At 38.0% G+C, this 24,076-nt stretch overlaps 1 protein-coding gene and 1 long non-coding RNA gene across 2 annotated transcripts in view; both read right to left on the bottom strand.

Moving 5' to 3' along the window:
* The window catches only part of LOC131246791 (signal peptide peptidase-like 2), a 37,666-nt gene that overhangs the window by 3,889 nt on the left and 9,701 nt on the right, over window positions 1-24,076 (bottom strand). The window contains exons 6-11 of the mRNA XM_058247201.1: window positions 20,029-20,211; window positions 6,223-6,257; window positions 5,947-6,103; window positions 2,674-2,727; window positions 2,428-2,520; window positions 736-878 (exon numbers count right to left, since the gene is read on the bottom strand). Coding sequence (XP_058103184.1) covers window positions 736-878; window positions 2,428-2,520; window positions 2,674-2,727; window positions 5,947-6,103; window positions 6,223-6,257; window positions 20,029-20,211 — 665 coding nt within the window. The remainder of the gene's footprint in view (window positions 1-735; window positions 879-2,427; window positions 2,521-2,673; window positions 2,728-5,946; window positions 6,104-6,222; window positions 6,258-20,028; window positions 20,212-24,076) is intronic.
* Window positions 8,718-13,910, bottom strand: LOC131246793 (uncharacterized). The gene is made up of 2 exons (XR_009171506.1): window positions 9,685-13,910; window positions 8,718-9,617 (listed from the first exon to the last, which is right to left on the bottom strand). It is a non-coding gene; the product is annotated as an uncharacterized LOC131246793 (long non-coding RNA).

Genomic DNA, 24,076 nt, shown 5'->3' on the forward strand with positions numbered 1-24,076 from the left:
AACAGGCTGATCCACTCGCCAAATGGACCACACCATTTCATGATTTCTGCACCAGGTGATCATCATGATTGTTCCCGCCTTCTGCATGCTCGAATGTCCCACGTAGATGATACATTGGAAAGGAAAAAAGGAACAACGTGGTGAGTTGAGCATGCTGGGAGCTGTATGTGATCATTCTTACATATAATGGGGGGCATTGAACACTTGTACAATTTACTATGAAAGGTCTACGAACTTAAAGTGGCATTTAGAAGTACTCCCAAATGGACTTCTAATTGGATCTGTTAGTGGGATTGATATCAATTTGAACTGACCAAGCATCGGCCAAAAAAAAAAAAACTTGAATGGTTGATTCTTATTATCTGCTTTACCTCCCCCAAAATAATATTTTAACTGTTTCAAATACTATTTCTTTTTCTTTTTTAACTGAGGATTTCAAGTACGACTTGAAACAAACAAAATATAATACGCATTGCATAATACACATTTGCTACTGTACAATTTAATATTCCTTCTCTGTAACATCATATATACTTTGAATCATGACAAGATTGACTCTTCTCAAGTAAGTTGGGCCATGACCTTGCCCGCAGAACTCTGTGACTCGAATTTGACTGCAAATTACAATGCTTCTAAATCATGAAAAGCATGCAACCCAACACAAGTAAATAGACTTCATTGCGATGTGTCAAACAATTATTCCTCTACATAACAATGACAGAGTTACAATAGTACCTGTATGAAAATGAAACCAGCAAACCGGGGAAGAGAATGTCCCCAAAGCCAATCATATCATAGCCACCCCAAGGATCAAAAAATCGAGGGATCCTCAAAAGCATGGGAATGGCTTCCCCACCATTATTGTCTCCACTAGCAACCTAAAAATCACAAAGCTACAAATGTAACATGGAATTTGCAATTCATTACAATATATCTACTGATGTTTTTCGTGGACATTCTTAATCTCTGATAGTGATCAGAATAAAGAAGGCAATGATAATGAATGATGATGAAATGTCAAGAAACAGAAATAAAATTTTATGTGATTATTGATATGCTTAGTAAATACAAAATCTTCCATTTACAAAATACATGACTTCAATGTTAAGCGGTGGAGTGTTCTTCTTTGCTTCTGCAATGACAGCACGGACTTAAATTTCTCTCTAGTGTCCTATCAATGCACCATTTCAATTGAGTCTTCTGTTATTCGTGGGTATCAATAAATCCCAACTGCAGTGTTAATTATAATACAACCTTATAATTGTTAATGATGATTAATATGGTGACTTATGATTGTATGGCCCATCTAGATGAATGGCATATGAGGCCATACGATTCTGTCTTTGTTTTTGTTCATAAAGGCCCTTAGTTGTATCTAGTTACACTTAGAGTGTACTTATCTCATTGTAATAAGTGAGGGGTACTTTGGTCATTATTTGTTTTAAAGATATATGCAAGGGAGGAAGGGAAGTCCAACTCTAACTCTTCTTTTTTCTGATATCTTTTGTCATCTTCTCTCTCCATTCTTTGTGGGAGCTCTTGGGCTTTGTGATTTAAATCTTTTCAACCTGCTTTCATTAAGGACAGACAGATCTTGGATGGTATTCCAGTTGCCTAATCAATTTTGGATTCAAGGTTAAAGTAGGTAAGAATAGAATTTAATGTAAGATAGACATAGAAAAGGCCTACGATCATGTTGATTGAGAAAGAGGGGGGGGGGGTTGTGTGGTTGGGTAAGAATAGAATTTACTGTAAGATAGACATAGAAAAGGCCTATGATCATGCTGATTGAGATTTCCTCCTTTATTCTCTTGGAAGGATGCGATTTGAGGAGAAAAAGATCAAATAGATAGATCAAGGCATTTCCACGGCATCTTTTACAGTTTTTCCGATTGAAACGTAATTGGATTCTATTCCTTCTAAGGGGCTTCATCCTTTCTTTAGTTGTAGTTGAGGGTTAGAGCCTTCTAAAGTAGAAGCACTCGCTGGCGATCTTGCAGGTGGTTTCTTGTAATGTTTTAGCTGTTTAATCTGAAAGAGTGATAAGAATTCAACGATATCAGAACAGCTGAATCCAGAAACTGAGGTGATTACTTCATTCACATGCCTCGACTTCTCATCTAAGGTTATTAAATCTGTATCAGTGAACAAGAAAAACGAGAAACTGTGAATTGAAAATTCATATCTCAATCAGAAACTGTCAGTTTGAAGAAAGAATAATATGCTATTAGGCAATAGCAGATTGCATGATCATCACATGACAAGACAGTAAATTTCATGCGCCATTGAATAAAATGCTGAATGCGCCATTGTATGTCAATGCATAGAAGAATAACAAAAAAGAAGAATAATAAGAAGAAGAAGAAGAAAATCCTGCATATGCTGAAAGGGCATAACAGAAATGTAAAGAAATAGAACACGACTTACTGCAATCATGACACTTTCATGGAATATAAACGGCGATATGAAGACCCAAAATATATCATAGAAAAATGCACAACTGAGCAGTACTGAAGCGACCTGAAGAAGAAAATAATGGTTCAAACTCAAACATGAGAATAGATAGGGAGTCTCCTCTAATTCCTTTTGGCTTAATAAAATATCATCTATTTGTTAAGAAAACAGTGAAAACACAAGCAAAAGGTGGAGCAACAACTTTATATTTTAGTGCACCTTGATATTTGGCAAGCGAGCCATTTGCAAGACAGTTATCATCAAACAGATGCCCTGTCAAGAAGTATGAGATTATCAAATTACAATAACAATATAAACAAATTTGAAACATTTCATACAAAACTTATACAAGTTGAAGATGAAAATAAGAAAGAGAATTCTAATAGACAAGAAGAAAGTACTTGAACTTAACTGACATATTTGACACTTCAGTCAAAAGCAGATAGGGTGGAAAGTATAAATAAATTCCATCAGTAGCTCTAGAACCAATTTTGGAAGGTAAAAAGAATGGGTCCTCATTTCCATTCTCTTTTTATAAAGCAGATATTTGCAGAAAGAAGGAATGGAGAGAGAATACAAGTGGTTAGTAGAGTGGTAAGGATGCATGATCATTGACCAAACCAAGTCACAATCAATGTTTTAAATATCGACAATATCGGCCAATAGATCCCATGATATATCTTGTATCCCACCTGTGCGATACGAAACGCACAGGTAGTGCCGATATATCCCACATGTTCGATCCGTTGAACATTTTTAATTTCCGATCCATTTTTGTTAAAATTATGTTAAATCATTGTCAAATGGTTACAAATCCATTGGTTCTTCATGTTTTGCATGAAAAATCATGGAGTTGGAGCTTTGATTTCGATATCCATTGGTTCTTCATGTTCTTCATGTTTTTTTCGAAATTTTCCTTCAACCAGCTGTCAACTGAGACTAATTTCAAAGTATTTAGGAATATTTGATGAAATGATCATCACATACACTCTAATTTCGAAATTTGAGTGTAGGTGGTCTGATTTGCGGAAAATTCAAAAATTCCCCAATCTCTCCCAAATTGCTTGCAATGTTGCACCCCAAACATGAAATCAAGCATGTATGAGGGCTGATATACTGATTTGTTAAGTCCTTGTTAATTTTCAAAAAAGCATTTTTTAATTAAAAATTAATAATAATACATTATTAAAATATATATTTTTTGAAAATTTCCCTTCCACCAGTTGTCAATTGAGACTAATTTCAAAGTATTTAGGAGTGTTTGATGAAATGATTATCACATACACTCTTAATGTTATGTATTCAATTTGAATATAGTTGCATTAGTTTAGTAGGACAACACATAGCTTAGGACCCTATAAAAAGGAAACCTATTTTTTTTAGATGTTATGATTTAAAAGTGTGTATTAAGGTCACCTTTAACAATCCTTGAAGTATCATTGAAAAATTCAACCATTTTCCCAATGTTTAAGTGTGATAAATTACCCGATACAAATGATATATCCCGTGGGATAACCAATATGTATCTATATCCCAAGGATACGATACATAACGTGATACCGATATTTTGAACACTGGTCACAACTCACAACCACAAGAGGAGCACCACAGATGGATGCAATCAGAGGGTACCTGACTAAACTGATCTGTCTCCATTCCATATAACAATAGAAAACAGACATGCATTTACATTTTCAAGTGGACAGATAGATATACAAGTTTTGGGCAGAAAAAATAACAAGGAAATGCAAAATGCTTTCGGAATATGGGTAGTTTGGTGGTGGAGGTTTTTGGTAGGGCAAAGCTTTTTGTAGTGGAATGGGCCTCTTGTATAAAGGTGTTTGAGGATTCTAATGTTGCTTCTCTTCTTGGGTTGTAGTCGTCTGCACTATCTCGGCACTTCCTTTTAATAAAATACCATTATCTTTCCAAAAGAAAAAAAGGAAATGCCAAAATAAAACAATCTTCAAATCAAAAGCAACTGGGCAGATTTTTTTTTTTCAAATAGTGCTTGTAAGCAAAGGAAACTCCTAAATGTGTCCAAAATAAAAGCTTTGTCAAATGGAAAGTAACTCGCCAAATTTTTTTTGCAGTACTGTTTGTAGGGACAGGCGTCTTCTAAGGTGCTATTCCAACTCCCATTTTCAAAATAGATATACCTATCATGTCTCATCAATCCTGCTCCTGCTTCATATCCTTCTCTCGCTACTAAAGCTAGTCATCACTAGTACAACATCCACCTCTAGTGCACTATTTATAATTTCCTTTATTCCTGGAGCCCAGGGATTATTGAAAGATGAACATCTAATCAGCACAACCATTAAATATGATATTTGCATATGTTTATGTTTCAGTTGTCAAAGATAAAACCATAGGAATGGTTGGCCAAACAGATAAAGGTGACCACGAAAACCATTCCGAAAAAAGAAACAAGGAAAAAAAAAAAAAACAGGCCCTTGTTAGCTAAGACAAGGCTTCTATGATGATGACAATGATATAAGGATCCTAATATTGGTTTACCATAAGTTCTCCTGCACTTTTTTACTGTCTCATTCCAAAACCACTTCCAAGTACAACGCAACTCGACTTCACAGAACTGTGGTCAAGTCAGAACTAAAGCACTTGCATCAAAGAAAAGAAGAATTTGACAAAAAAGTGATAATAAATGTCTAACATCCTCAAAGAACACAACCAGAACAACAGCTACAATTTTTCCGGAGAAAAGTAGCTGGACAAGGTCAGAGAAAAGTAATACCAGTAACGATCTCTGTGAACATCCACATACTAGGTAAAACAAAGCAACAACAGCTGCTCAGCAAATGATGCTACACCAAAGAGACAAGATTCGTCTCCTCAACCACGTGCTTGGAAAGGGTATCAACATGCACAAATAGAGAAGGTCGAGTGCACGAGAGACCTAAATGTGCTTTGAGTGCATCATGCTAAGCTCTATCTGAGGTTATGTATGTGAAGATTTCTAAGTTCTATCACAGTATAATCCTCATGCATAAACAGATCAAGCTTGCTGCTGCTGCTTTCTTTTCTATTTTCTTTTCTTTTTCTTTCTTTCTTCTTTATTTTCACCTGTTTTATGGTGCACTGATTACCAGGCTGCTCTTGGGTGGGATGATAGCTCATCATCACAAGCCAAACCCACCACAAACAGAGAGAGAGAGAGAGAAAGAGAGAGAGAGAACGAGAGAGAGAGACCCCAAATTACTGAGCATGCATAACAGAACATTTACAGAAAAGTAGGAGCAGCACAAAAAGAACCATGAGTGATACAAGAAGATAACTTCCAAGAATATCTTGACACACAGACATAGAGAGAGAGAGAGGGAGGGAGGGAGGGAGGGAGGGAGAGAGAGAGAGAGAGAGAGAGAGAGAGAGAGAGAGAGAGATCCCAAATTATTGAGCATGCATAACAAAACATTTAAAGAAAAGCTGGAGCAGCACAAAGAGAACCATGAGGGATACTAGAAGATAACTTACAAGAATATCTTGACCAACCCAGGCATATGATGCATGCTGATTTGCAGCCCAAAAAATACCAAATGCTGCAGAGAATAGTAAAACCACAGTAGATAAAATTGAAACCTCCCCAAGAACAGGAAGATTCATTGTTTTCTGAGCACAGTCTCTGCATATTCTGGAAGGAGCACAAAACAGGCACATGCACAAAATAAATAATAAATAAAAATAAGTACATGGACAAAGGAAAACATGATGACATGTGGCATCACAATGGCACTGGATACACTTCTATACCTTGAAATCAGCATCACTGAGCAAATATGTAATCCCTGAGAAATGCGGACAATTTCAAATGAGCATTAGAAGTACACCAGTAGTATAGATCGATCCCAACTAAATTCGAAGTGAAAAAATATATATATCCAGCAGTTCAGCAATACAGTAAATTCAACAGTCACAGTCTATCATATTAAATTCATAGGTATAGGTACAGGTAATAGCCCTTTTGTACCATAAGGAAATGAGAGAGAGAGAGAGAGAGAGAGAGAGAGAGAGAGAGAGCAGTAAAATGAAGTGAAGAAAATCAAGGCTCTAAAATTTAGACCTCAAAGAATTTTGTAACATCCACAACCCTGCAATTTGTACCAGTCAGCAATAGAAGCTGTACTATCAATTTGGATCATGCACTTATAACAATCAAGGGGGTAAAACAACTGCTTCAACATGGCCACAAACAAAAGCATACAAGTAGGGTGGAAATTGTCAGGCTTGGAAAGGTCTCAGGTCTGATTTTTTAACCAAGGTATCAGCCTATCAGGGGCTTTTGCTCAGCTCATGTCTGGCCATTAGCTAGCCCTAATTATCAGAAAGCAGGTGGTGGTTTAATGTTGAATGGAAGCTTATCCAATTAGGATGATTCGAGCCCCCGACAGAATGAAAACATTATAGAACCCTACAAAAAGGTGAAAATATTACAGAATATGAGTGTGCTGACTGCCGACATACACAAAAGGACATTTATCTGAAGTAATGTTATATAGTGACTTGCATACAAGACGATATCCAGAAGAAAAAGAATAAAGCCAGATCAGTTCCTGCAAAGTTTACCCTTTCGATAATATGATCAAATTCAAGGATGTTGAGAGAAGGAAACAGCAGAGATGCAGTTCTTAGCCTAAATAGAACTGGTTAAACCAATTAGATGTGCTTTTGTATTATTTAAAAATAATAATAATAATAATAATTAATAACATGATCAATGATGCTATGCTTATGAATGACAATTGAGATTTGCATGATTCCTTCAGCAGCAAAAACAGGACTACTTTGGACAGTCAGCGTAGGATCAATGATCTGAATCACTCAGGCGATTCATCTGACACAAGAGACAGGGCAGCATCACTATCATCAACTATAGGTGATGAACTGGAATAGACTGGCACCTGATGCCATATGAGACCATTATATCGATCAAACCAAGCAAGAAGAAGATGAGGGGAAATTAGACTTCCTTGAATTTTCCAGTACCTGGGGAATTTAAACATCCCAAAAGCATTCTAATATTTTATTAGTTAAAGACAGTTTCAGATCTTTAATAGTTGAAGACTGTTTAGGAAACTTTAGTTGCTACTGAGTTTATTTACAACTGGTTTTGGCAAAAGTTGGGATGGTATTTTGGACCACGATGCAAACCTAGTGGGTCCAATTTTATATCCAGACTTTTATCATAGAGACGGGTCGAAAGTATAGTTACAGGAAGCGTGAAGTGAAACGGCAACAGATTTGGGTGCGGGAGCGGGGAAGCGTTTGTTTCGAAATGTTAGCAAGTATAAAAGGCTAGGAAGTAGGAGTCAGAGCACGATTCTGAAGCGGCAGCCGCAACCAATTAGGAGGTTCGTGCAACTAAGGTCCAAAGACCTGGCGGATCAACCCAACCAACTTGCACCCTACACAAAATCAGTCTGCTTGGAAGTTTCCAAAACCAACTTGGACCTTCATAATTAAGAACCACCCCCAACCCAACTTCTAAATGGGTGGATGTGGACCACCCAAACATAGACCTGACCTTAACCCGACCCAAACTCGATCTAGAACAAACCCTTGAAAACCCTTCCACTGAGATAATTATGGTATTGACTAAATATTAAAATCTGCCAAATGAAACATGGGTGCTTAAGAGGATGTCAAAATTAAATAGGGAATTAGAAACTAGCCCAATCCAACTTATACACGGCCCATAGGTAAATGGGTTGTGTCTAGATCCTCTTAGAGATCCAATCTAAGCCACTGGCTTATTTGGACTTGGACCCGACCCAGACTTAAATCTACACCCGGCTATTAAATGGGTCAGATTTGGATTCGCCTCTGCCTCAATTGACCCACTTGCCCACTTAACTCTCTGTTTCTAGACTGCAAGTCAAACTATCTTCTACTCAACATTCTTCATTTCTATTATAGATCTCTCATTGGAACACGTCTATTCAACAGCAAATTTGCATCAGTACACTATCAGAGAGGTTTTTTAAAGAGCTTAATGTCACAGACCAATCATTCACAAGGGGCTAAATCAGGGACTTAGCCAATATTTGTTCATTTTATAAACTGGAGGTTTCATACATAATCTAGAGAACTCTAGAGAAGGCTAGAATTGCATACAGATGGTATAGAGATCTCTAGAATATTCTAGAGTTCTCTGGTAGAGTCCTGTAGAGCAAGTAATGTACTCTAGGAGGTTTCTAGAATGTACCTGGTCTTGATGCCATCCTAGCCTCTTCTTCTTCTTCTTCTTCTTTTTGTTTTTTTGTTTTTTTGAGCAAATGACGAATAATTCATTAAACTGATGATCTGAAGAAGGAAAATACAGCAACAGGAAGAAAGGACAAAACAGGCTCAAATAAAAGGCCCGAGACCACTGTTAAGTGAAATTTTTAGCTGAGGGGAAGAAACACGAAACTATCCCACAAGACTACACAAATCAGACTCTATCCCAAACCTAGGCAAGCCCCTCGCTTTCGGCACTGACACTGCCTGATCCACGACCAATCCTTTAATTTTCTCAATCATAGTTTCTGTGGAAATGTGGATATCCTTAAAATCTTATTGTTCCTTTCTAAATCTCCCAACAGATCAAAAACAGCACCAAATTCCACAGAATCTTTCGCATGCTGGAGAATGGACTGCTGCACCAACTAATAAATCCTCAGCCAGGGACGCACTCTTTTTTTTTTTTTGAAAGATGAACCAGGGATGTGCTTGTGACCCAGGGAGTCTTAAACTCCCTAAGAAAGAAATTCCATACCAATTCTGCAGTTGGACAATGAAGAAGCGAGCACCAAGGCATTCAATAATGGAAACAGTCGCCGTAACAAGCAGCCTTATGGCCATTACCATACAGGCCATAACAGCCATTATGGCCCCTATATTGGCTGTTACAGCCCTGTAACAGTCAATTTTTTAAAAGGAAATGTATCAGCCATGTATCGACCATTACAGGCCTGTTACAGGCCATTTTCTTAGAACAGCGTCACAACCCCATATCAGGTAACAGGTCTCACCCTTACCATAAAGTGACGGCCATTACGTAACCGTTTTTTAATACCATGGTGAGCAGAAGATTCTTAACTGTTCTGTGTGGTATGCATTCTCGTTTGGTCTGCATCAACTTTACACATAACACATCTGTTCATAAGCTACAGACTAAGCCCTTGCAAATTATCAACCGTCATAATATTTTTGCATATCACAGTCCATATGAACACTAAGGGCCTGTTTAGCGCATGGGATTAACTGGGATTAGGTGGGATTGAATTGAAAATCCCACCATTTAAACCCCACACGCTGTTTGCTATCTCCAACAGGTATTAGCTTTATATGCTTTGGAAAATGTGCCTTGTGCTGAAAAGGATATGAGGAATCCCACTCCTGCACTGTTCGAATCCAGCAAATGGCGGTGTTGATGTCAGCAAGTTATGTGGGTCCCACCATGATGTATGGGCTATATCCACACCATCCATCCATTTTTCGAGATCATTTTAGGGCATGGGCCCAAAAATCAAGCAGATCCAAAGCTCAAGTGGAACACACCACAGAAATTAATGGGAATTGAAAACCTACCATTGAAAATTTCCTGGGGGCCACAGAAGTTTTAGATCAAGCTGATATTTGTGTTTTCCCTTCATCCAGGTCTGTGTGACCTTATGAACAGGTTGGATGGCAAATAACCATCACAGTGGGCTCAAGGAAGGTTTCAACGGTGGGCGTCATTGTCCCCACAGCTTTCTGTGGTGTGGTTCATGTAAGCTCTGGATTTGACTCATTTTTCGGGCCCGTGCCATAAAATGACTTCGCAAAATGGATGGATGGTGCGGATATAACAGTTACATCACAGTGGGTTCCACAACACTTGTTGACGTCAACACACTAGCATGTTTGGTGGTGTGTGGTATTTCCAAACAGTGTGCTTCCACTGATGTTGGATTTCTGCTACTTCCATGGTTTAATCCAAACGTGATTTCTGTAAACTCTAGGATTTACATTTTCAACATTTACATTCCATACATGGAGTGCAATATCCTTTGAAATGAGGGATTTCAAGACAATACCTGACACCAGGTAATCATTGCACTAAAGCAATTCCATCCCACCTAATCCCAGTTAATCCCATGCGCCAAACAGGCTCTAAGACTCTCATAGGGGCAGCTGGTTTCCACAGCGGGCAGCACACTGGGATTTAGCTTCATCATATGAAAAGAAAAGGATTGTACTGAAATTTTTCCAGACTTCATGCATTTCCAAATTATTTCATATGCTAATGAAGGCGAGAGTCAAACCCCGTTCAGCATCCATAACGAAGCCTGAAGGCCTTCCATTTCCTTGTTCTTGAAATTTCTTCCAAGGACTGTTCCGTGATATGTTTCGCCCAACATATGTCACAGTCCTTTACTAACATGTGTCTCTCACGAACCAATCTATAGAGATTAGGGAATCTGTCTGCCAGGGAACAATGATCCAACCATACATCTTCCCAAAAATAGGTGGAATCACTGTAGTTGACAGAAAACTTAAAACCTTCCCGCAATACTTTCTTTTTTTTTGAAAGATCACGGTTTATATTAAAAAGGAAAAATTACAGAGATAAGACAGCCGCTGATATAGCGGGCAAGCTACACTCCTAAAAACTGCAGATTACAGCCCTTTAAATTATCTGCATTAGAGGCCCACTCAACTAACAATCTCCTTGCTCTAAAAGCAATGGAATCAGACGGATTAGAAATACCATTGAAGCATCTTCCATTTCTTTCTTCCCACACTGTCCACTAGATAGCGAGAAGGGCCATTCTCCATAACTCGTTCCTCTGAATACCCAATCTTGGACCATGCCATGCTTTACGGAGATTACCAGCAGAATTTGGAATGGCCCAACCGATATCAAATCGGGATAAGAAATCTGACCAGATCCGAGTGATACAGAGACAATGGACAAAGAGATGGTCCACCGATTCTTCGCTCGCCATGCAGCATAGACAAACACTAGTGATAATCATGCCCCTTTTTCTCAAGTTATCCACTGTAAGGACTTTCGTTTTACCAACCAGCCAGCTGAAAGCCACAATCTTAGGAGAAGCTTTATATTTCCAAACATGATTAGTATGGGTCTCTTCTCCTCTCGAGGGATCCCCCTCCATACTCCTATAGAAAGATTTGACTGAGAATACTCTAGATTTGTCGCTTTTCCAAACAATTCTGTCCGCACTTGACTAGTCCAACTTGACGTCCTGGATGCGGTTAAGAAGGGCTATATATTCTTCAACCTCATAGTCATGGAGATTTCTTCTACATTCTGGACCCCACACCACATCCTCCCTAAGGATGGAATAGCAATCAATTACCAAACTGGCCAGATTAGAGGCAATACGGAAAATGTGGGGAAATTCATCTTTCAATGTAGTATCGCCCACCCAACTATCATACCAAAATTAAGTATTATCCCCTTTCCCTATAGCAATTCCTATCCTTTTCAGGACCTTCTTTATGGATAACACCCCTTTCCATATCGAAGAAGCTCTGTAGTTTGAGGAATCCTTTGTCCACCAACCATCCTCTGATCTCCCATATTTATTCTTGACTAAGGTATTCCATAAAGTCCCGTCCTCCGTCCCTAGTCTCCAGGTCCATTTTCCTAAGAGGGCCCGATTCACGCTCTTTAGGGTTTTTATACCAGTCCTGCCTTCTTGAATATGCTTGCACACCTCTTTCCACTCAACCAAGTGAAATTTTTTCTTCTCTTCCTTGCCATGCCATAGGAAATCTCTTCTAAGCTTATCTAGAGATGCCAGAGTCGAAGACAGGCATATGAACATCGACATGAAGTATAGAGGGAGGTTTGAAAGAGCTGCCTTGATTAAAGTGATTCGACCACCTAGAGATAAGTATCTACACTTCCATCTAGCTAGGTACTTCTCAAATCTGGCAATTATCTTATCCCATAAGGATTTCGAGGGCTTCCCTATACTAAGTGGAAGGCCAATGTAAGTGGTCGGAAGACAACCCACTGAACAATCGAAATACTCAACATAGGACCTGACCTCTTCTTCCTTCATGTTCACCCCAATCATCTTGGATTTAGAAATATTCACTCTAAGACCCGAGACTGCTCAAAACACAGAATGATGGTTCGCAAATTGCTAACTTTTTCATGATCTGCTTTGCAAAATATAAGAGTATCATCCGTGAACTGCACATGAGAAATCGGCCTGTCCATTCCTTCCACAGAGACACCAGAGATAATGTCTTCATCTTGACCTTTGATCAACATTTTGGATGGGGGCTTCCCCAACCACTAGGAAGAGGAACGGGGAAAGCGGGTCTCCCTATCGCAGTCCTCTAGAGCTCTTGAAGAAACCTTTAGGGGATCCATTCGCAATACTTTCTCCCATGTTTTCGAACCGTCTCCCACGCCAACTATATCCTTCCAGATTTTGGAAACCTGAGATCTTATGGGGGTTCCTGCATCCCAAGTCCCAACATCTATTTGCCGTACCATTTTTCTCCATGATGACACTTTACGCCATAAAACATCTCTTTCCATACAGAAGCACCACCAACATTCACCGAGCAAGCATCTACAATTCTCCCTAATCTTGCCAATGCCTAAGGAAGTCCAAAAGGCAAAGGAAGGTGCTTCCTTTGCCTTTTGGACTTCCATTTCTCCAAGTGGAAATTCTTTTTATCTAAAGCAGCGCCCCGTAGAACTGCCGCTGAATTTTCTCAATTTTTGTAGCAATTGCTGCTGGGATTTTGAGCAAAGAGAGATGATAGACTGGTAGATTAGTCTATACAAGGAGTGCTCCTCATTTGTAATCAACCACAGAAGTTGTAAGTTTTCTTGTGCTTTGCAATACAGGTAGTCTTGCCTTCGACTCTAGCGCACTCTCTCCTCTTCCAAGTAGCTAGTTTACACTTGGGTGGTTAGCGTCGACTTGTCCAAAAAGGAGTTGTGAGTTGACTGCCACACGGTCTAATGACTCTAATCTTGGGGGAAGCACTTAGGAGTTAGGCCATAACAAGCGGTATTCAGATGGTGGCTATGAATGGAAACGTAACACTTGCGGATTGAGAGGAGCACTAAGGCACTGGAGGTGACTAAAAGCAATCCAGCACATGGGCATGAGGGTGTTGGACCTAGCCAACCTAGCAAGGAGAGGTCCCGCGATGTGTTGGCCGCAGTTGAGGCACATCTGATACAAGTGGAGTTCGTCGCTAGGTATGGCAACAAAAGTTTGACGTGATGGGAAAAAACTTGGAGATAGTCGACAATGGGCTTGAGGAACTAGTCGGAAATGTTGGGCACCTTAAACAGCTTAGCTGATACTCAACCTTGGGATGGATGCTTTTAGGTTAAGATCTTAGAGACCCTCACTCTTGTAGTAGCAAGTCGAAGAGATGAGAGGGGACCAGGCTTTAGGAAAAAGGGCCATGGCCAATACAGGACCCCAAGGATGCGTATACCTGATCCCATGTCCTTGAACAAATCAAGAGACACCAAGGCATTGGGACAACTCCGTATGTCAAATGGAGCAAAACAAGGAGGTGGACGAGGGGCTGGGAATCAGGTTCATAACTATGTTATAAGGACAAGTGGTGAAGGCAGCCTAGCCTCTTAGAGGCAAGGTATTCAATAATGCCAACAGTAACAATGGCCATAACAACCACCGTCAGAATTGTTACGATACAGGCCATAACAGACATTACAGCCATTAAAATAAATAAAACTGTAATGGGCTGTTACGGGCCATTTTTCTATAATGGGTACGTAACAACTGTTACAGCCAATACGTAACCGTTTTTCGATACCTTGTACATGGACATATATGACGGACATGGAAGGGACCCACAACTTCATCTTATGAGATGAGGCGAAGCAACAAGGTTTGACACTAGTGAAGGATGCAAGGGAGATAAATGCAACCAAGAAGCCAAACATATTCAAGGTGTCATCATCATCATCATCATTTAAGACCGATCCCAACTAAATGCATCAGCTAAAACCTATTCAAGGTGTATTTACCCACACACACACACACACACACACACACACACACACCAAAAAAAAAAAATTCCATTTCAAGTGTGGCCCAAGGGCATGGAGCTACACGTTGGTGGGAATGTCTGCAAAACAAGTCTCTTTGTCATTACGTTGGATGATTCCAAGGTCATCTTATGCATGGACTTCATGGGTGAGGCAAAGGCAATTCTAGTACTCTTCCTTGGGGCTAGGGCTGTCAAAGGGCCGGATCGGGTCGGGCTTCATGCTACCAACCCAGCCCAAAATCATTTAGGCCAGCCCAAGCCCAGTGCATGTCATAGAAAAAAAAAAAATCCAAATTGTTGCCAATGCCATATGACAATTTATGATTTGAATCCTACAATTTACGATTCAAACCCTGATTTATGATTCAAATTATATATTTTTTTCCTTTTATTTTAAGCATCACTTAGCTTTCATTTTATGTTTTTAAATTGATGAGGGCTTTAAGAATCATTTAGGAAAAACCTTTCAAAAAACTGAATCATTTAGGAAAGGTAAATTATTTTATTTTGTTCTTTATAAGAGATTAAATGATATATCTTCTCTTCAACGTTCAATCATAGAGCTTTTTTTTATGATTTCTTACTTCTTAACTAGTCGGAACACCAACTTGATGTGTGACTTATCTGGAATGTTTTTATGGATGGTTATGATCATGTTAACTTACATATATTGTGGAATGATGGAAACAAAATATCTTTTTTTCGTTAGTGTACAGAATCAAATGCCACTTTTCCAATGTGATTTTACATTCAAGAACTGTAACAAGAACATCAATAATTAAAGGATCCTTTTATGTTTTTTAAGGAAAATTTCTTGGAAGACCAAAAAATAATAATAATAATAATAAATAAAAAATAAAAAATGGAGAGATAAGAATCCTTTAACACAATCATGACATGGTATTACCCAGAGCATATTGATGGCAAAAAGGATGATTGCTAAGTTTTTAATTTTTTTCTGATTTATTTATAATTTTCATATTTTTTAGTAAAAACATCTTACAATTTACAATACGATATACAATTCGATATGATTCAACCCCTATTACAATTTGCAATACGGTAACGTTTTTTACAACATTGATCAGAGGTATTAAAATTCAAGTCAATCATGCATGCTACATCACCCATGTTCATTGATACATACATAACGCAAAAGGCCAAAATCTCATTTTGAGAGACTCAAGCAAGCTCTGTACCTCTATCCCACACATTCACTTCAATTGAACTATTGGCAATAGACATATAAGCCCCATCATTAATCTTCAGGCTTTCATATGCCCAAGCCCATGCCATAGACCAAGAGCCTAAACCCGGCCCAAATAGCTGCCTAGCCCAAAAGCCCATGAGCAGCCCGGTCCATTGATAGCCCTACTTGGGGCAATGTGCATCTTGGATGAGGGGCATCCATGTATGGTACCGATGGAGCATGAAGGAAAGGCCACAATTGGGATAACCCCATCCTTGCAACTAACCGAAGGTGACAAGGGACGACATGGTGTCACAATCAAGGAACCATTCATCCTTGCAACTAATCAAGGGTGACAAGGGACAGCATGGTGTGACAATCAAGGAACCACTCATCCTTGCAACTAATAGAGGGTGACAAGGGACGGCATGATGAGACATCAAGGAACCAACACGAGAGATAATTGATAAGTGGCTAACGAGAGCGTTTACATAATAGTTGCTAGAGATTGTCATGGACTGATCATTCGAGGCTAAATTAATGACTTAGCCAATGTTTGCTCAGAGACTTTGTACATAGAATGTAGAGAAGGCTAGAGTTGTGTGGTGTAGAAATATCTAAAAAGTTCTAGTTCTCTAGTGTAGTCTTGTAGAGAGTGATGAAGAGTATTATAGAAGGTTTCTAGAGTGTTATTGGCCGGATGATTGCCACATGGAGCCATCCTAGCCATTGGAGGGAGTCTAGAAGGTTCTTTGGCCTATGTAAGGATGAGGGGTCCTCATTTTGTAACCAACCTTTGAAGTTGTAAGCTCTCTTGAGTTCTTAGTGCAATACAAGTTATCTTGCCTTCATTGTTCCAACTTCCAAGTATCCCAAATATTATCAATAATATCCCAGATATTATTGGTATCTCCAACTCGGTGATACCAATAACACTGGTAGTATCAAAAAATCCAGGAATCAATAGTATATCGCTCGGTATTTTTTATTCCTAATGTATCGATATTGCCAATGTATCGCTAATATTTTCAATTGTGTAAATTCTAGGTGTCGCTTATATCGTCAATGTATCGGTGTTATTTCAATAATATCGCCAATGTATCGGTGTTATTTCAATAATATCGCCAATGTATCGATATCGCCAAAAATCTGTTTATTAAAAAAAAAATCATTTCAATTTTTTTATGGGTGCATGGTTGTATGATGAAATGCATATTTGTATGTGTGTATATGTATGCATGCATGGATGGATCATGAATGGATACATGCATGAAATATGTATGTATGCATGGATGAACGGATTGTGCATTCAAATGTATGTATGTATGTATGTATGCATCCATGGATGGTTGGATGGATGGATCATGGATGTGTTTGTATATGTATGTGCATGAACGAATGGATTGTTGGATGGATGGATAGATCCACCATTTTCCCCATGTTTCCCAAATATTTCCCTGAGTCAACAATATATGCTTTTAGACCCGCCATTAGAGGGAAAGTTATTTTTTGATTTCTAAATATGCAAATATGCTTCTTTTTTGCTATTATTTGATTCTTAAATATGCATATGTGTAATTTAGCATCTCCTGAAATATCATTGAAAAATTCCACTATTTTCCCCATGTTTCTCCAATGTTTCCCTGAGTCTACATTACATGCTTTTAGACCCTCATTAAAGAGAAACTTATTTTGTACGCACCTATTTTGCAATTATTTCATTACTAAATATGCAAATATGTGTATTTTAGCATCTCTTGAAGTTTCATTAAGAAAATCCACTATTTTCCTTGTGTTTCCCCAATGATTCCCTCTGTCAACGATACATTTCTGGATATTGGCAATACTGATACATGTTTCCATATCCCCAGCCAGCAATACATGTAACAATACCAATACTACAAACGTTGCTTGCCTTCAACTCTCATGTACCTACTCTTCTGTTCCAAGTATTGGTAGACTTGTCCACAAAGGAGTTGTAAGCATAGTTAGCAAAACACTCCATTTCAAATTCTGTATTTTCAAGAAAAAAAAAGAAGAACAACTCGTGGAAAACTTCATATATTTCATAAGTTGGCAAAAAAAAAAAAAAAAGAAGTATTTTTTCTTTTTTTTTTGGCAAACCGAATTAAACAAGTTTCTTTCAATAAAATAACTTTTGGGGACAACTTAAAAAATAAAGATTGGTGGTCACCACCCATTGATAAATTTGAGTAGAATTTTTTGGTAGAGAGAGACTGATTTGCATGTGGATTACTTGAAAAGAAAGGATTTGAGAAAGGCAAAGAACACCATTGACTATCTATACACATTATTTTTTGTGAGTTATTTAATTAAAAAATTTTATTTTAACTTTACTTATATAAGACAAATGATCTTTCAAAAACAAAAAAGGCACAAATGCACATACGTAGCCGTTTTTTCACCTTTTTTTCGAGTCAAAACCATATTAAACTTGAACTTGTCATTCTTTGATTTTTGGCATTTTTGCTTTTTTACCAAAATTTTAACAATATTTCTAACAATCGAGAGCAAATTAAACATAATCATTTCTTGTACCATTTTCCTTTGTCGCATGCCATTTTGCTAACTACGGTTGTGAGTCGAGTGCCATATGGTCTACCGCTTGGGAAAGCACTTAGGCCATCACATTGTACTAAGAAGAAGATACTCATACAACAATATGGTTAATAAAAAATTTTTTTTGAAATGTATGCAGTTAACAAACATGGTTAATACAAGAAAAGTGTGCATGCCTAAGATGAGTGTTCCCAGTCACCTTTGACAAATGACAGAAGTTTAACTATGACAAGAAGAAAACAATATGAAAGCAGCTTTTACAAATGAGAGAACACTATAAGCTTTATTGCTTCCTTTCACAAGCATAACTCACTTTGCCAATGGTAAAAGGGAAAATGAAAGATAACCTGGCTCAATATGGAAGAAAAGAAATTCCCAAACACAATGGTGCAGATAAATTTATTTAAAAGAAAGAAAGAAAAAGTGTTTCAATCAATGACTATGAAGGGATAATTTATTTAGCTAAGAAACCTCATCAGCACAAAGAGGCATGTAGTTAGCTTGTGCCAGGGAGACCAAGGATAAGTCGATTTGAATTTGCATGCCTACTCATATTCTAGCAAAACCTACCAAGGTAGGAGGCAAGCTGCAATTGCTTCTCCTCAAAACTGATTGAGGCCCCAAGAGTGAGAAAACTCTGTTGTTCGTCCTTGAAGAGCAATTTCTATCCAAGGTTTGTTAAAGCAATGGGGTTTTGGTGGAGGAAGAATGTCCTCTGCAAAATGGATGAGATGAGTTGCCACTTCAGTTGTGTTAACCTTTCACTCAGCAAGTGCAGATGGACTTTGTAGATGCTGTTGGCCTTTAATATACGACTATAACCTCCTGGTCCATTACAGTATGAAAGTAGGTTAATGTAAAAGAAAGCCTGTAAAGACTTTGCATTGTCGCTTTCTCCACCTATTTTTGCAGGATTGGATAAACCAAAGGATGTTCCAATAAAGCTGACAAAGAAGGTTAGGATGTTAGTCATCACTCATAACAGTCTTGGTTCCAGGAATTATCTTCCAGAAGTAAAGCATGGGTAGTCAAGGCCTCAAGGGTTGTAAACGAAATTCTCGATCTGTTCATTCTGTTCATTACTTCCGAAAATTAGATTCTAATGATGCCATCAAATGCTGGAAGAAGTTTAATTTGCAAAAAAAAAAAAAAAGGCTATTAAGAGGAACCCCAAAGCATGGATGAAAAATCTTCCGGAGAGGGGAATGAGATCTGGTCCATCAAGGTCTTTTGCACAAATAAGATAAACACCCTCTCTTTTTTTAAGACAGTGACATAGTAAGGGAATGCATCCATCCTATGCCATAGTTTCTTTGTTTCTAGTATGCTTCCAAATCAAACTATTTCATTAAGCAATCAAGTACAGTTAACGGGCCATCTTGAAAGGCCAAAAGAACTAGTTCAATGCAACAGAATGCATTTCAGAAATAGAACATCAGCTTAAAGTATGCAATGGTTAATAGAAGTCATGGGTCTGCAAACTGAAGAATCAATCACAATTGAATGGCCAAAAAACATGCAGAACCTCCAATGGCATGTTTACTATTATTTCCCAAGAAGAATACCAATAAGAGCAATTTTAGTAGTAAAAGAAAGATGTCCATATGAATGCTAAAATCCAGGGGGGTTTAGTTCAGCAAAACAAATGATACACATGGTTCATAATCTACCATCATTCAATCATGCACTTTTCAGAATTCCGACAATGAAATACAGTGGATATATCTGAAAGTACCACATACCTCAATGCCACCAATGCAGAATAACACGATTAGAAGCCAAATAAACCAAGAAGACATAAAAAAGTAGAGTAGCATTAGAAAAGCGGATGCCATTATGACGAAAATTATAGCTCCCTTCACATTAATATCTACAATTTCCTTCTCCATATCATCCTTGTTGGCAGCTCCAGTATCAGGTGCACCCTAGCCAATGAAAGCAAATGCATTATTTAAAACGCATATTGTCCCTAATTATAGTTGTATTTGAAAAGCAAAATCTACCAAAAAACTTGATAAACAACTTCTGAACATGGATGGAGTACAAATTAGAAATACCAACATTGAATTCTCAACTTCAACATTAAGTCCAGTACAGAATTAGAAGCGTTAAGACTTTGGAATCCCATGCAGAATTTAAAATGTTATCATATACCCCACTACCCAGCAGTAATAGGCATATAGTCGTTCAAGGAAGCTTTGAAGACGGATGTGTGATTCTCACAGTACATAGGCATCATGAGTACAAGGTGTGTCACTGAGACTTGAGAGGGATCCTTAGCTGCTGTATGATGAGCTAACAAGGAAGAAATGCTTGGAGGATCACCAGGTTACTCCCGGAAACACCAGATATGACTTTGATCTTTAGGGAGGTTCTGTTAATACAAGCACAGAGCCCAATGCCCTTAACTGATTGTTTGACAAGTCGCCCTCAGCAAGTATTTTGTCTCCATCATATTTCCCCTCTAAATCAACATATTCTAAAACTATCAGCATAAAAAGATGTACAAAAGATTCACTAACAGCCTTTCCAAGCAGATGTTAATGTTTGTTCTCAAGATATTGCTTAAGCAAGTTCCTCAAAGTAAAGGCAGCATTAGAACTAAAGCAAATGCTGTGAGGTTTCGACTTTCATCATAAGTAATACGAATATTGCTTAAGCAAGTTCCTAAAAGTAAAGGCAGCTTAAGAACTAAAGCAAATGCTGTGAGGTTTCAACTTTCATCATAAGCAATCCAAACCTCAAATCACTCAGCAAAGTACATTGAGATTACATGCATGGCACAAAAAGCTTTTTTGCCAGAAGCATATCTGGAATGCAAAAAGGAATAGAAACTGAAGAAGAAATGTAGAAGCACAAAGAGAGACTGGTCATATTATGTAATATTGATTCTCTTTTAAGGTAACATGAATTTTATTTTATTTTATTTTCTACGAGTAGATTTCATAAAAAAAAAAAAAAAAAATTAAAAATTTTAAAAAGCAAAGAAGAAACTACGAGGGTTTGAGGGACTGTGATAATCGCACATGTAGCCGTGTGCCCACTTTACGTGGAGAGATTATGGTTTCTATTGTTTCACATTATTAGTTACGCTTTCAGTCCTTAAGATGATGTGTTAGAGTTGCGTTTAAGTACATGGGCTTTGTTTTATGTAATAACTTGGGGGATATTTTTGTACTTTCCCATTTATTATTGTCATTTATTATGAAAGCCCTAATAATAGGATGAGAAGAGGGTAGGGACGTCGCCATCTATTGAGCCCTTCTTTCCTTTTCATGCTCCCTCTTTCTCAATCTCACTCAAGAACAAAGAGTAAGGGAATCTCCAACCAAAAGATTTGCATATCAGAACCTCCACTACATTCTTAATTGCCCAATGGAAATGAGAAAAGGATACCAAGATGACCCCCTTAATTTCCCTAATCCCCTCTATTCGCCGGGAGAAACACCAAGGGTAATCAACTGAAAGTAAAACTCATCCGATTGCATTAGCCGAATATCCAATATAATAGGAACCTAAAGACGGATGAACTCACGCATACCCTCTACGAAACGGCCCAGACCTCCACCTCATTAGAATCAGAGCTCCCGATTGACCAAGCCAACCACCACAAATATCTCCCTGGTCATCTCTAATGACGCATCCCATCCTCGATGGACCTAGGTTAACTTTAGAACTTTTGTAGAAATTGAGCTTCCACATATCGTTTCAAAGCAGAGAACAAAGTGGAGACAAACAGGCTGCTACTTCTGTCATCGATAACCTCCAACCATCCTCTTCTCAAAAATCATTGGAAATGCTTAATTTCCTTTTAAAAATCAATGCCCAATAAACGATCATTTCTCTCAATCTGTTAGCCACCTAAGGAATACTCTGACACTTATTCCTAAAAGCCCAACTATTTTGCTTCTCTAGATAGATCACCAAACCACAGGAAGAGTGACAAGATTCTACACCCTTTCTGACTTGAAACCATAATTCCCCTTCCAACAATTTGTCAACCAATTCTGGATCAACTCAAAAGCCTCAAACAGACTGAGAATGGAATTATAAAATCCATAGCAAAAGGACAATCAATCAAGAGATGGCCTACCGATTCCCCAGCTCGCATACACTTTTAAGCATCCATTGACAATGATGCGATGCCTATTATGAAGATGATCCAGAGTAAGAATCATATCAATTCCTGCCCCAAACAACACACACAGATTCATGTACCTGCAAACAGAAATGCAGACGCACCTAAACACCCAGTCACCAAACACTCATATTAACAACAAACATGCACAGATACAATTGTCTATGTGTGCGCATGTTTCTGATACTTCTAATTTTAAAATTTCTCGGATTATGGTAATTGGCTTTGTTTATAAGCATCTTATGAATGGAGGTGCCTCTCTGAAACAATAAATAAATAAATAAAGTTGTTGTTTGACATTTAAAGATATAGAAGAAAGGACTATTGCAGAATATTCTAGCCTGATACTTGCAGCCAGGCAACCACATGCAATGTCTGCAAGCATACTTCATATAATTTTAGTTATACTTTATATAATTTTAGTTTTAGATTTTTGCATAACTTCATTATTACACAACAGAATGAATTGGTTCTAAAAAAGCAAGGGGAAGGCCCATAAGGGCATGGAGCGAAGCAGTAAGAAAAGACTTAATGATGTATGGTTTAATTTTGAGAATATGGCCCTTGATAGAGTGCACTAGCAGAATAAGATTCGTGTAACTGACCCCAAGGCTTAGATGATTATAAGCCTCTCCTCTTATTAATGGAAGTACCCTTTTATTAAAGAATACTGGATACACCTCATTTGTTTTGTTTCATCTTCTTCTTCTTCTTCTTTTTGCTCAAGATATGTGCATTTCTGAAATGATAAATAAAAAACAAAATAAAGTTGTAGTTTCGCATCCAAAGATATAGAAATAAGGACTACAAGATTGTTTGGCCCGATATCCACATCCAACTACTTTAGGGGTTTCTAAGGTGATCTTTTCTAGGACTTCAGGGATCCTGATATGAGTTTGCCCATTCCTATATAACCAATGAACTCTTGCACTGAAAAACACTTTCTAAAGAGTCAGATATTTAGTAAAGAAACATAATAGGTCAATTTGCCTATCTGTTGCGTATCTCTGATAATATGGCATAACCATTTTGGTAAGAGGCTTGCTCGAATACATCCCCATGTATTGCAATATGATACATTGGGACTATAGCCCTTGAATCCGGGTTGTCTTCCAATGATTCAGACCATTTATACAATGTTTCTCATCTTTTATGGTGGATAAACAATAAATATAATCTCTCAAAATGATTATTTTGACTGTTTGAAATTTTGGCTCTTTTGCTTCGAAAATGGATGGTCACCATGGCCTTTGTATAATCAACGGGTTGAAATATTCAATCTGAGAGATTTTTGGGGGCATCCCCCATCCAAGAGAAGCCCTATCACATAAACGGTTTTGGGTCATTGAAAGGAACATAATTCCAACGGCTGACGTTCAAATGTATCATATTGCAATACATCGGGATGTATTCAAGCAAACCTCTTACAGTAAGGGGTCGTTAGGATGCATGTAAAGTCCTTAAGTAGGAATATGTTTACAGGTAATCAGATTATAGGGGGTGTTTGGATGGGCATATCTGCTTGTAATCAGATTGCAGGGTGTAAGCTGCAATTTGAAACATGAGAAAAAGTCATGTTTCAGATTACAGGTAAAGGGATTTCAGGCAACGGCTATAATTTTTGAAAATTTTCAAAGCAGAGAGAGTTGTGG

The sequence above is a fragment of the Magnolia sinica genome, chromosome 5, assembly GCF_029962835.1.
Source record: "Magnolia sinica isolate HGM2019 chromosome 5, MsV1, whole genome shotgun sequence".
Classification (NCBI taxonomy): domain Eukaryota; kingdom Viridiplantae; phylum Streptophyta; class Magnoliopsida; order Magnoliales; family Magnoliaceae; genus Magnolia; species Magnolia sinica.